A 15,148-nucleotide genomic window follows, 5' to 3' on the forward strand; every position below is an offset into this window, starting at 1 on the left:
TTTTATTCTAAGTAATGACAAAATAAATATAAAAATCCTGCCAAAAAAATTAAAGTTTATAATTAACAAATAAAATATAGGGGTTGATCGTAGAAGGTTGAAAATTTAGGATTGTATGTATTTTTAATGTTGTATCGTAAAAAAATAAAAATATAAATAATTTATCTAAAAATAAAAAAAAAAAAAAAAAATTAGGGGTTGACTACCCTTAACATTTAGGGGGATGAAAAATAGATATTGTTCGATTCTCAGACCTACCCAATATGCACACAAAATTTCATGAGAATCGGTCTAGCCGTTTCGGAGGAGTTTAACTACAAACACCGCGACACGAGAATTTTATATATTAGATTTATTTATTTATTTTACATGAAATAGTATGTCTTAATAATGATCACTAATCTAATAAAATCTAATAAGTACTATTAATTATTTTGTATTGTTATTTAATTGATTGAAATTTTGATTTGGGCAAATTGAGATAAGGATTGATGAATTTTGCATGGAATTAAATAAAGCTTTATCATTATTATTATTATTGGAACTTTTCTATCCCTTAGTCGCATCTTATGACACCCACGGGACGAAAGGGGTGGCTAAATTCTATATGTCGTAGCCACTCAGCTAAGTAAGTTTTAGTATACTTTAAATTGAAATACCTAAATAAGGGGGCGGCAAAATTTTCTTCCGCCCCGGGCGGCCGACAACCACGCTACGCCACTGCATTTTATCTATCTCTTTCAACGAAACCATTTCATAATTATCTCTGATTAAAAATATCCAAGATTAATTAGAATTCTCCGAAACGTTTAAAAATGCAATGAATCTTTTGATTCGTTAATTTTAGACGAACAGAAATACCCAAAACATACGCTTTCTGACTATCATTCCCTCGTCACAGTGTGATGGCAAAGAATAAAATAAACACACAACTTCAAAGGGGATAATTTTGACGCCCCACTTTATCAATAAAATATTTAGTACTTCGTTAAAATTGAACTCTTTCATTAATGATTTATTATGGTAGAAACATAATGCGATCGTTGATTTGAATCGTTAATTTCTTCAATTTGATAATGATATTTAATAAAACAGTAAAAAAAATCGAATTGAGATTATTATTTTAGATTTAAGTAAATTTCACACAAACAGGCACCCCGTCCGCCTGACCGATGGTAATCGGTTACCATAACTTATGGACGCTTGATACCCAGCTGTCAACAAAATGCGACTCTAGAAGCACTAACCACTACTACCTAATTACCTATTACTACAAACATAATAGTACTTGATGGCAGTATATTTTGGCTGTTTGTGTATATTCCTTATTTACTGCTCTGTCTGCTACCAAAATATAATGATAAGTATATTGGATTCATAAAATTATTATGTTTCGAATTAAACATTGTTGTTCCTTATTTATTGAGAAAAAATCTACATTTCTGTAGTTATTAAGACAAAATGTATATTCACAAATCCACCAATGAGCAGCATTGTAGACTAAATTCCAAAACCTACAAAAATAATATTTCTTTGCCCAACAAAACAAAATTTACTGGCCAACGAACAACAGTAACCAGTCTTTAAATGCAGTTCATCTTAGTTCCAGTAAACCCACAACTGCAAAAGTTTATCCCGCACTGTCCACGCTCTGCCCTTATCTAATCTTTGATCATCGCCAGGAATAGAGAGTTCGTTCACCCATAGTTGCATCAATTCAAGTTAATTGTTACTTGCAGTCGGTCAACTGTTTACAAACTTTGATGTCGGCTTCCTCTCGAACGCATTAGACATAAACATTTTGGTCGCTTTGAGAAAAACTTTATTGCAAGCTTTTTAAGACTACTGGGTTTTATTTGATGTTGGGGTCGTTTTACAATCATACTTGGGATGGTTAGATTTACACGAAAAACATACTTTTTTTTATATCACTAGGTCGACAAACAAGCGCACGGCTCACCTGATGGTAAGAGATTACCGTAGCTTATAGACGCCTACAATACCAGAAGCATCGAAAGCGCGTTGCCGACCTTAATCCCCAATCCCCCCCAGGAGCACTGGTCACCTTACTCACCAACAGGAACACAATACTGCTTAAGCTACTTAGATTTAGCGTACCCAATGTAGCTGATACTCGCCATCTTGTCTGTGCTCTTTATAATATAAACAAGCTAAGATTTGGTGTATAGAATAATAAAATGAAAAGATCAAAATTAAAAGTATACTTAGCTTAAAAAAGTCCATATTAATAAAGTTTTTCCAGGTAGGTACTTGATTCAACTCGTTCACAACTTTAATATCTTATTATTAATAAATGAAGACACCCCAATATTTTTATTTAGTTAAGTATGTACCAAGAGTGTTATTAAAACCTAAATAGAGACAAATCTCTATAATTTGAATCAAATAAACATAAATAGATATATGTCTAGTGCCCACATATACCCAAGAACACAATTGTCTGTCAATCAATAAACAATTTAATACAACGAGGAAATCACTGAACGATTTCATTAAGCATATAGATAGTAATAACAAATATCCTGTATCAATAATGATTATTTTGTCTTCGTATTCAAGTTTAAGAGTTTATAGGAAGAGGATGGATGAAATCAGTTGGGTGAAATTACAAAGAATTAAAAGTTTTCTCATATTTTTATATAAATTTTGTTATAAATAACGAATATTTAAAAACAATAATAAATTTGTTTTTGAATGAATATCATAGACATGAAAGTATTAGAGGATGGATAGTAGTTTGTAAAATTTTAAGACATGAAAATGTGACAGACGCCAAAATTCAAAACACTACCTTGTTAGAATCCCGGGTCCGCGAAAACACTAATAAAAAAAAAACAAATTCTTACACCATGAAACCATCTTTATAGCAAAAAATAATCAAAAAATCATTTATTCAAGTAGGCCTACTTAAGAATTATGAGCGAAGATCTAACTTGCGACCTTAAAACCGCTAACGATTGTTGTGACTACACTGCATTAGCGCGTCGTCTACTATTGTTTTTTTTGTGTCACAAATAATTGTATTTTGCGCGCAAACGCAAAAAACTGACTTCAATTACATCAACAAGTAATACAAACGTAGGTAGATGAAAAAACAGTCAAGTAAATACGCGTTATCAAAGATTACTCAAAAAGTTATTATCAGATCTCAATGAAATTTAAATGCGACTACATGATAAACATCGGCTTTCGATTAAAATAAAAATCGTCAAAAGCGGTACTCCCAGTAAAAAGTTATGCGGTATAATACAACGTAGTTTGACGAAAAAATAGTCAAGTAAAAACGCATTATTAGATGTAGCTCGAAAAGTAGTTGTTAGATCTCAAATAAATTTAAATGCAACTAAATGATACACACCACCTTTCGATTAAAAATTTTTTTGTCGAAATCGGTCCACCCTGTCAAAAGTTCTGAAGTAACATACATTAAAAAAATAAAAAATGCAGTCGAATTGAGAACCTCCTCCTTTTTGGAAGTCGGTTAATAATAAAAGATCAGAGCATAGCTAGTTTAAATTAATAACTAATTAATAAGCTTAACTTTTCTAAAAGGCCGTCTGTTCCTTAGGCAGGTAACGTAAACAAGTATTTTAGGTAATAATCGGCTAACATCAATGCAAATTATGTTAAAATACAAGCTATTTTATTACAGGTAATGAACAGACGGTAAATATTTTTATCCTACAAATGTATGTCAACACGGACTTAAATTTTATTTCCTCACTCGTAATTCAGAGAAGACATACCTGGACGTGCTTTTAAATAATTCTTTTTAAGCAAGACAATACACGTGTAAATAACGTACTCGAAACAAAATAAAAGCCGTTAATATGACTTAATCAAAAACAAGCACCTAATAGTATAAAAAAGTCAATTCTTACTTATTATAAACTAGCTGTGCCCGCGACTTCGTACGCGTGGAATTTAACAAAAAAATTATTGTTCAGTTCGCAGTGTCATAAAATAAATAAATTTCTAAAATTAAAGTAGCCTAAGTTACTCATTATTTTATCAGCTATCTACCAGTGAAAGTCCCGTCAAAATCGGTCCAGCCGGTTCAGAGATTAGTCGGAACAAACAGACAGGCAGACACAAATTTTTTTTAAAATGTTACTTTAGTACTTGTACCGTGTATACATCCATATGCATTTAGTATAAAGCGGTTATTTTAATATTACAAACAGGCACTGCAATTTTATTTATTTGTATAGAGTATAGATTATATTCCAAAAAACTATTAACATAAAGCGTCACTGAAAGTTTAATCATCGATTCAAAGTTTAAACAAGATATACATTTAAGGTTTGTCACATTACTCACCACGAGAACAAAACATCGTTTGAAAGGAGTATTATTTAGCTGTGATCTCATAAGGTCGAGGTACTACTACCCCAGTCGGACTGCTTCAAATTTTGAGCAGGAAATTTCCTGCTTTGCCCTAACTCAGTTATACTTCAAGGGTAACCTATCCCTGTATATCCAACCCCTGAGGTCGCGGTTAAGATCCTCCGCGATTAATCTATAAATAAATCAAAACAACTCGCTAGCTAGTGACCTTATTTTTGTGTTCCAGTAAGGTTTCTGAATTAAGAATTTCTTATTAAGACGCCGCGTTGGCGCAACGCTTACAGCCATGGATTGTACCTGTTGCGCTGGCGGTTGCGGGTTCGATCCCCGCACATGACAAACATTTGTAACGGCTATGCAGATGTTTGCTATGGTCTGGGTGTTTGTGCAATCCTTGTGGGTCTCCGAACCGTGCCTCGGGGAGCACGTTAAGTCGTCGGTCCCGGTTGTTATCATGTAGGTACACCTGATAGCGATCGTTACTCATAGTAGGGAATATATCTGCCAACCCGCATTGGAGCAGCGTGGTGGATTAAGCTCTGATCCGTCTCCTACATGGGGAAAGAGGCCTATGCCAGTATATAACAGGCTGAAGTGTAAGCGTAAGCGTAAATTAAATAAAATAGCTATATTTTATTGGTCTCATTTATTTTTGTTTCTTTATTTTAGGAAAACATACAACTTACAATATTTCATGTAACAAACCTAAATTTAAAGTTCACAAGCCTCAAAAGTATTTACTACTAGTTATTACGATGTGTGTGCATTTAAAGACATTTTACATATTATTTTTTTATATAACCAGCTCGGGAAACAATCGTACGGCTCACGTGATGGTAAGCGATGACCGTAGCCTATATGTATAGACGACGCCTTCAAAACCAGAAGCATCGCAAGCGCGTTGCCGACCCAATCCTCAATCCCCCCAGGAGCTCTGGTCACCTTACTCACCAACAGGAACACAATACTGCTTGAAAACAGTATTGTTTAGCTATGATCTTCTGCAAGGTCGAGGTACTACCCCAGTCGGGCTGTCTAGCTCAGTCTAATTAAAATCAGTAACAAAAACATCCAGAAGACTAGGAATGGCGAAGAAAACTAAAAGTCTGTGTTTGAGAGTGTGTACGTGTGCTTTAATTAATATTAAAGTAGATTAACAATTGATTTTTTTTTGGAGCTACACCACTTCTTACATAAAACTAGTTGCGTTTTGCGATTTTACCTGCGTAGCTTCCTATCATTTGAGAATATGTATGCTTGATTCCTAGCTAAATACTAAATTTCACCATTCATTAGTTACTGGTAAGTTTTATATGCATTTAGGATTTTTTAACCGATTTCAGAAAAGGTGGAGGTTGTCAAACCGACTCTATTTTTTTAACCGACTTCCAAAAAAAGAGGAGGTTCTCAATTCGACAGTATTTTTTTATGTATGTTACTTCAGAACTTTTGACTGGGTGGAGCGATTTGGACAAATTTTTAATTGAAAGGTAGTGTGTCATTTGGTCCCATTTAAATTTATTTGAGATCTAACAACTACTTTTCGAGTTATATCTAATAATGCGTTTTTACTTGACGCTTTTTTCGTCGACCTACGTTGTATTATACCGCATAACTTTCTACTGGATGTACCGATTTTGATAATTCTTTTTTTGTTAGAAAGGGGATATCCCTAGTTGGGTACCATGATAAGAAAACCAGGATCTGATGATGGGATCTCAGAGAAATCGAGGGAAACTCTCGAAAATCCGCAATAACTTTTTACTGGGTGTACCGAATTTGATAATTTTTAATTTAATCGAAAGCTGATGTTTATCATGTGGTCACATATAAATTTTATCGAGATCTGATAACTACTTTTTGAGTAATCTTTGATAACGCGTAGTTACTTGACTATTTTTTCGCCGATCTACGTTGTATTACTCGTCGACGTAATTGAAGTCGTTTTTTTTTTCGTTTGCGAGCAAACACAATTATATTGTATTATATATGAAGAACTCTTGACTGGACCGTAGATTTTTCAACTGACATTTCGATGGTTTTTTTTAAATCAAAAGGCATGTGTTGTGGTGGTGTGGGATATTGAGATTTGACACGTACTTTTTATTTATCGCTAATAATTCGTATTTGCTTGTCAATTTTTTCGTCGATCTATGTTGTATTACACCTCATAACTTTTTACTGGGTGGACCGATTTCAATAATTCTTTTTTTAGTCGAAAGCTGGTGCTCGCTATGTGTTCCCATTTAAACCAAGATATGATAAGCACTTTTTGAGTTATGTCTAATAATGTGCACTTACTTGACTATTTTTTCGTCTATCTACACTGTATTAGATACTAGAGATGCCACGAATATTCGGCAATTATTCGGTATTCGGCTATTCGGCCTCTTTTTTTCGCTATTCGGTATTCGGCCGAATATGGTTAACCATTTGGCCGAATACCGAATAGCAATTTTTTTATTTCCTACTAACTGTTTTTCCGCGACTTCGCGTAAATTATAGCCCATGTCCTATCTAAGGCTCTAGAGTATCTGTGTACCAAATTTCATTTAAATCGGTTCAGCAGTTTGGGCGTGAAATCATGATAAACAGATTTACTTCCTTATTTATGATAAAATACAGTAAGGTTTACCAAATAAATTATGAAAAAACTCAAAATATTACTCACAAAGATATTTATTTAACCAAAAAAGAACTAACAAATTAATATTTAAAATCTACCAGTGGTGAGAAACAAACACAACAAACAAACTGCCTGTTAACAAACAAACAAACTGTTTATTGTCTTCACTATAAATTTCATAAAAGTTCCAAATAGGCGATTTCTTATATAAATGGATTCATTTAACTTTATTCGAATCAACTGTGATATTTCTTATGGTAATCAATCACATTAAATGTTATATTTTAGTAGGTATACAGTACGTACGATGCACCAACGACCAACAAATAAAGCAGGTTGTAACACGACCGTGAAGTACGTATTATTTCAGTGATGCAAGTTTAAACTCGTACGGTGACAACTTGTCGCCCGCGAAAAGTACTAAGTGTGGCCGAATATTCGGCTGCCGAATGTTCGGCGCTTCGGCCAAAAGCCTCGCCGAACATTCGGTATTCGGTATTCGGCCAAATTACTATTCGTGGCATCTCTATTAGATACTAATCTATGCAACATAATTCATCACTTCAGCCTATCGCAGTCCACAGCTGGACATAGGCCTCCACAAATTCGCATCAAAAATAGCGTGAACTAATGTGTGTTGCCTATAGTGAGTAGTGACCACGCTGGGTAGGCGGGTTGGTGATCGTAGGGCCGGCCTTGTCGCACAGAAGACGCCGCTGCTCGTCTTCGGCCTGTGTATTTCAAAGCTAGCAAATGGATGGTTATCCCGCCATCGGTTTGCTTTTTAAGTTCCAAGGTGGTAGTGAAACTGTGTTATCCCTTAGTTACCTCTAACGACACCTACGGGAAGAGTGGGGGTGGCTTATTTATTCTTTACTGACTTAATAGACTTACAAGCTGGAAATACTATATCTGAAAGATAAAGTAGAGTTTGATACTGAAGAAGAAAAATATATCAAATAATTGTATCACTAGGATATCGTTACACATCAGGCAGTTAGTCTATCAGTGTTTTAGTTTCAATTGATAAAGAAAGCCTTAGTCTCGACGACTATTCAATAAATACACTTTTATGACAGTTATATCGTTTCACATGACAAAGTCGCATGTTAACACGTAAGGCTTCTGATTTTTGACCTTGTAGAACCTTGTCGCAATTAGATTATATATATTTGCTTATGTCACACGATTCAAGTTTTTACTATAGGCGCCGATTTAACACAAATTATTACAATTGCAAGGTTAGAGAAAAAAGAAATCAACTACATAGCATCATAATTAACAAATGTGTATATGTATGGCTTTACACTGAGGACCTTTTTTAGACGTTTGACGTTTTTTTTTAAGTCTTTTAGGCTATGACCTAATAAACAATACACGCGTTACATTTTTGTATACATATAAATTTTATTATCTGTTATTAATTTTTTTTGTCTTTGGTGTTTTTTTTTCATATTTTTTTTTTTATTTTCTTCTTAATGAATACTTCTTGCACTGTTTGCCACGCTATATGAAACACTTACTCATGACCATGGGTTGACTGGAAGAAATTTCTTTCAGAGATAAGTCCACCTTTGCCATAAACCTTACTATTATTTTATATCTATTTTTTGAGTGAAATAAAGTATATAAACAAACAATATTAAAATATTACAATGGCGACAAAATGACTAGTGCAACAAAACAACTGTTACAGAATAAACATTAACTTATCATTAGAATGTCCAATGTCCAAAATACCGAGAATATCTAAATGACGTATAATCTAAGCGTATAATATTAATTGCTTTAAGAAACAAGGCGGCCTAACATACATACATACATATACATACGAAATATCAAACATGAATACGTACATTCAAGGTCTCTGACATAATCGGTCGCGACACAAAACGCCATGTTACGATTGAGATACAAATTGTACATATTACAAGTTTTGTTAGGCTTTTTAAATATTATAATTCTACCTAATTTGTTTTAAAGTAAGCGGTTACTGTTGCTTATAGACGCCTGCAACATCAGAAGCATTGCAAACGCGTCGCTGACCTTACACGTAACCCTTCCCAGGATCGCTGGCCACCTTATTCACCACAGGAACTTAATACTGCTTGAGAGCAGAATCATTGAAGCAAAACCTCTTTATGCACGCTTGATTTGGGATTCGGTCACCAACCTACCTGCCCAGCGTTGTGACTATGGGAAAAATTCGCCATTTTTGGCGCGAACTTGTGGATGCCTATGTCCAGCAGTGAACTGCGATACGCTGATGTGATGATGATGATGTGATGATTTGGGGAGTAAGCTGGTGAATGCGTGACGAGAGCGTTACGAAAAGAAGTTATACTTCAGTCGTGTGGGATAAAGGACACTTCTTTTATTTTAGCTGTGACCTTTTGAAAGGTTTCGGTACTTCCCCAGTAGAGCTGCCCCAGATTTTGAGCAGAATATGTCCTGTTGTGCCCTACCTCAGTAAAAATGAAATGAACGAATAAATGAATGGTGGGGAAGTTATTCAATCTCGATCAATTTTCGTATATAACTTTAATTCTCATGATTGACAAAAATTGACGTAATTTGGTGCAAACGTAGGTTATAATCTCGAATAGAACGGGGCTACTTTACAATTTCTTACGGAATAGCACATCTATACTAATATTACAAAGCTGAAAAGTTTGTTTGTTGTTGTTGTTGATATCAGGAACGACTGGTTTGAATCGAAAAATTCTTTCTGTGTTGGATAGCCCATTTATTGAGGAAAGCTGTAGGCTATATATTTTTCTTTAAATTAGCGCGTGTGAGACCGCGTGGCAAGCTAGTAATATACTATAGCCATATAACACTTAATATAATTCGTACTCAACGAATAAAACAAGAAAACGTTGCATTTAATGTACGTAAAGATACAATCACGACAAATAACGAAGGTAACTCGCAATTATCCGCTCCGCTGGTCGACTGCGGATCTATTACCACGGAACCGGCGCTCTATAATCATCTTTAACACGTTGTAATAGAGCCTATCTCTGTCTTCAAGAATCTTTTTTTTTTAAATTCTATACGTCAGTTACTTACGAATTTCTTAGAAAGGCGATTTTGTAAGATGCGTATACTTTTTTATTTTGTCGAATATAGTGGTAAAGTTATGTTTATAAATTTAATCAATGAAAAGTAATCTTAACACGTCGTAATAAAGCCTGTCTCTATATTTGAGAATATGTTTTATTATATATATTACTGACGAATTACTTAGAAAGGTGATTTTTAAGATGTATTTTTAGTTTTGTATGATAAGGTTGGTTGTATGTACGACTTTATTATAATAAGAATAGCGTAAGAATTTTGTGGAGCTTGCATTAATATTTTTGTGTTATGTATGTCTGTATCATTTCATTTTACCTATCTATTTTCGTCTTCGACTGTACTAAGAACATTTCTGTGATCAACTGGTTATGCAAAATAGCGGTAATGGCATTATCCACGAGCAAATTAACCGACAACACTTAAATAATCTCATTTAAAACCCATAATAGTATTGAATGAAAACCTGTCATACAACGTTTATAAGACTACTACTTAAAATGTACTTTACTACTCTCACAATAAAGTTCAACATTAATTAAAGAACTAGTTCGACTTATATAATAAAACCAATGACTTAGTTTAATAGTCAAGGTAACTAAACTGACCTCAAAGCGCTTCCTTGCTCCCGAACGTCGACACCATTGATAGGGTCATCTGCCCTAGTCGGCAAACCGGACATTTTGCACCAATCGGAACACGGGACGCAGTTATCCACCAATGAGAGGTGTTTATCACGTCATCGTGATACCGGATTAGCCAATCGGGATCATCGCACCTGAAAATGGCAGTTATAAATTTAAATTCAGCACGCGCGTTTGATCGTATAAGGCGAGAGGAAAGGAAGTTGTAATATGAATAGCGGGTTACATAACTGTTATTCAAATATATTTAAGGCGGTTTTACACATGGATAGAAGATTAAGTAATCGGTACCTTTCGTTGTGCAAGTGTAGACCTGTCAGAACAATATTACATACATATATTGCCTACATTTGAATGACCAAATTTAATCTATATTGTTACGTAAAGTATAATTTACTTTTAACATTACCCATATGAGGGATATCCCTTTCCAGGGGCATTGCTTCAATTTACTTAGGTATCTACATAATTTCTGTGTCATTGTTTTTTCGTTTAATACCATAAGTTAATTTTTTTTTTCTATCATTTTATTTTGTTATACCACAAATACCATAATATAACCAAAACGTATAGTAACGTGTACAACTAGTTAATTATATAAGGGTGCCTTAAATTTTGTCAAAATTACAAAAAAAAAATGTTTAGAAGATTTTACTACTTACTACATAGATACAATTGAAAAAAAAAAGTTTTCATAATAATGACTGTATTTACAATATAAAAAAAAAACGCGTGTGCTTTAGACCACACGACTGAAGTAAAACTTCTGCACAATAGGCCTGCACTGAGTCTTAGATATACGAAACGTAACTGGCTATGAGAGAAAGAGAGAAAGAATATGTGTACTCGCACCTCACATTTTTCGTAACGCTCTCGTTACCCCTTAACCAGCTCAAGTCAAGACTGCTTAAAGAAGTTTTTGAATAACCCAGGTAAGTTACTAGTTCTATGTAGATACTGTTTTATTTATTATTTTTATAATTATGTAGTTTATAAATCTATGGTAAACGATTGTGGTCACTTTTGTTGATAAAAAGTAATATAATTTTATAGCTTAAGTCGTTTAGGATACTTATAAAACAATCAACTTAATATTTCATAGAGCTTTTAGACGCAAATGATACTATAATCGCGACGTCGAAACAGCAATTTGTATAAAACATTATTATGTAATTATATCTCTTTGTGAGTGTTTCTTTCTAGGTATAACTAGGTCGGCAAACAAGCGTACGGCTCACCTGATGGTAAGCGTTTACCGTAGCTTATAGACGTCTGCAACACCGGAAGCATCGCAAGCGTGTTGCCGACCCCCGACCCTCTCCAGGAGCTCTGGCCACCTTACTCACCACAGAAACACAACACTGCTTGAAAGCAGTGTTATTTAGCTGTGATCTTGTGTTATTTTTTATTAACATTTCAAAGAAACAATAAAATACATTTATACAGTTATCAAGCATCAAGTAACGTAGCAATACGACAATACCTTGTCGTCTGACAAGGTACCTAATGCTTTTTATAGTAGACTTCCAAAGTAATCGTACATTATGCAATGTTTTACTGCTATGTGATCATTATATGGTATACCGTATAACCGATACTAAAAAGATAGGAGGGTCGGAATAAATCAAAAATCACTAAGTATTCAATGATGTTTGTTGAATAATATTGTCTGTTGATGTAAAGTAGGGTTGTTCAAATACGATCACTATTCAGTCTGTAACATCCCATTGCTGGGCATAGACCTCGTTCTCCATGTCGGAGAGAGGACCTTAATCCACGACGCTACTATAATGTGAGTTGGCGGTTGTAGGTTTGTTACAGAGCTAAGAAATGTCCGCTAGTTAAAGAGCTTTGGTAACAGCGAATACTGCAAAGCCGAATCTTCCAGTCAAGGATGATAGGATGATAAATGGGAATTCCACTGAAGAATCCAAATTTATCCCAAAGAAAACTGAAATGTCACTTATAATAAGCCTCGGGCTATTTACTTCCAAAAAGGCTACCACATGTTTCGGGATGATAATGAGTATTTATATACTTTGAGATGAAACTCATTAATAATATTGTAAGTATATAAAATTACTATTTGATTTTATAATATCTAATAAATAATTATTTCGGAAGTACTGTTATTACTTCTCTTAACAATCTTAAATTAAATATACATGTACTATGTGTATTTTGTACATATAATTATGTATGTAAAAGGCTGCTTAACATACATTATTCATTGAATAATATAAGCAAGTTATATAAGGGAAAAAGGTTCATCAAGGGCATCTCATTCTTCATGTAAAATTAAAACTCGAATATCTCGAAAACGGTTAAGTTTAGGATGGGGGGTTTCATAGTGAAATCATTCAGAAATGGTGTGTACTACACGCCCTTAACGGATCTAGGTCGATTTTTCCTGTAACCCTGTATATATATATATATATATATATATATATATATATATATCTCAACTTCCGTTCCCCTCACACGATCACACTTTTCGTACCGCTCTCGTCGCGCATTCACCGAAGTTTTACTTCAAAAATACCAATAAAATATACAATCAAAACTAGTGATGAATACCTTCATAAGGACACAAAAATTGATATTAAATATAAAACAAATTAGTTATTACCCAATAAAATTTCATAAACACAACCTTACACACACGCGCGCACGACTTATAAGTACACAGTAACACACCGCAATAATTACGTAAGTGTTAACAATTTCTCGTTAACGTTACATGCTTCGCGTAGTACGTTTAATTGAAAATGTTTTGATGTAACCCGTGTTAGCAGACTGGCAGACGGCCCAGTCTATTCTGCATGCGTAGTTTTATGAGACGCTGGTATATCTTGGTGGATCAATAAAATCTAACTTAAATACTGTGACACGGTTATTTTGAATCGTAGTTTTAATCTCCGACTTTTTATCCGTTATATATTACTAGCTGACCTCGCAAAACTTGTTTAGCGATATATTTTATTAACAACCCCCTCCCCCCTATAACTTATGGGCATGGAAAATAGATGTTGGTCGATTCTCAGACCTATCCGAGATACACACAAAATTTCGTGAAAATCGGCCCAGCCGTTTCGGAGGAGTATTGTAACTAACATTGTGACACGAGAATTTTATATATATAAGATACGACTCTCGAGTGTCTTGGTGTACCATTGTTTCACCACCTGACCGCGGTTACCGTACGAAAGAACGAACAGAAGAAGCATAGCAAGCGTGATGCTACAGATTAATATTGATATTTATCGGGCTGACTGTGTCTTTAGAACTACTATATGGTAGATAAGGACAAGGTAACTTAATCTATGGAACCGTAATAATCTTTTATTACGGTTCCATAGATATAGGCTTTAAAGTTTTACGAAATATACCGATAAAAAAAAATAGCACGTTCATCATTATCATCATCATTACAGCCTATACAGTCCACTGCTGGACATAGGCCTCCACAAGTTTACGCCAAAAATAACGTGAACTCATGTGTTTTGCCCATAGTCACCACGCTGGGCAGGCGGGTTGGTGACCGCAGTACTGGCTTTGTCGCACCGAAGACGCTGCTGCCCGTTTTCGGCCTGTCTATTTCAAAGCCAGCAGTTGGATGGTTATCCCGCCATCGGTCGGCTTCTTAAGTTCCAAGGTGGTTGTGGAACCTTGTTATCCCTTAGTCGCCTCTTACGACACCCACGGGAAGAGAGGGGGTGGCTAAATTCTTTAGTGCCGTAGCCACACAGCAGTAGCACGTTAATAAAAACAAAAAACGGTCACCAACCCTAGATAAGGACAAGGTAACTTAATCTATGGAACCGTAATAATCTTTTATTACGGTTCCATAGATATAGGCTTTAAAGTTTTACGAAATATACCGATAAAAAAAAATAGCACGTTAATAAAAACAAAAAACGGTCACCAACCCACCTACCCAGCGTGGTGACTATGGGCAAAACACATGAGTTCACGCCGTTTTTTGGCATGAACTTGTGGAGGCCTTTGTCCAGCAGTGGACTGCGATAGGCTGAAGTGATGATGAAACAAAAAACTGCAAAATTACTGATAGAATTTCCTTTACAACATTTAAGTACAGAATCCTAAAAAATGTAACGTCCAGTACATGTTCACACGCTTAATATGGCAACTTGTATTTACATTTTGGAATTAAAACTACGTCTTATTTCAATAAAAAGAAAAAAAACTAGCTGACCTTATTTTTTTTTTCTCGACTTACATGTACACTATAGGCATAATATGAACATGACTACGATTTACTTTTAAACTAAGGTCCTGTTTCATTGGTCAATCTCGGGATCGTCTCGTGACTGTTGCGTGTGCAACGTTGCCAAGACATCGGGAATCTCAAAATGATACTCGCGAAAAGTTCCTTTTAATTTGAAGTATTAAAAGTGACTGAAAAAGAATA

At 34.7% G+C, this 15,148-nt stretch overlaps 1 protein-coding gene across 1 annotated transcript in view; it reads right to left on the minus strand.

Annotated features, from left to right (window-relative positions):
- LOC123667532 overlaps window positions 1–15,148 on the minus strand; it is a 139,486-nt gene that overhangs the window by 88,106 nt on the left and 36,232 nt on the right. Inside the window, exon 2 of the mRNA XM_045601417.1 lies at window positions 10,681–10,850. Coding sequence (XP_045457373.1) covers window positions 10,681–10,754 — 74 coding nt within the window. The 5' untranslated portion in view covers window positions 10,755–10,850. The remainder of the gene's footprint in view (window positions 1–10,680; window positions 10,851–15,148) is intronic.

The sequence above is a fragment of the Melitaea cinxia genome, chromosome 28, assembly GCF_905220565.1.
Source record: "Melitaea cinxia chromosome 28, ilMelCinx1.1, whole genome shotgun sequence".
NCBI classification, from domain to species: domain Eukaryota; kingdom Metazoa; phylum Arthropoda; class Insecta; order Lepidoptera; family Nymphalidae; genus Melitaea; species Melitaea cinxia.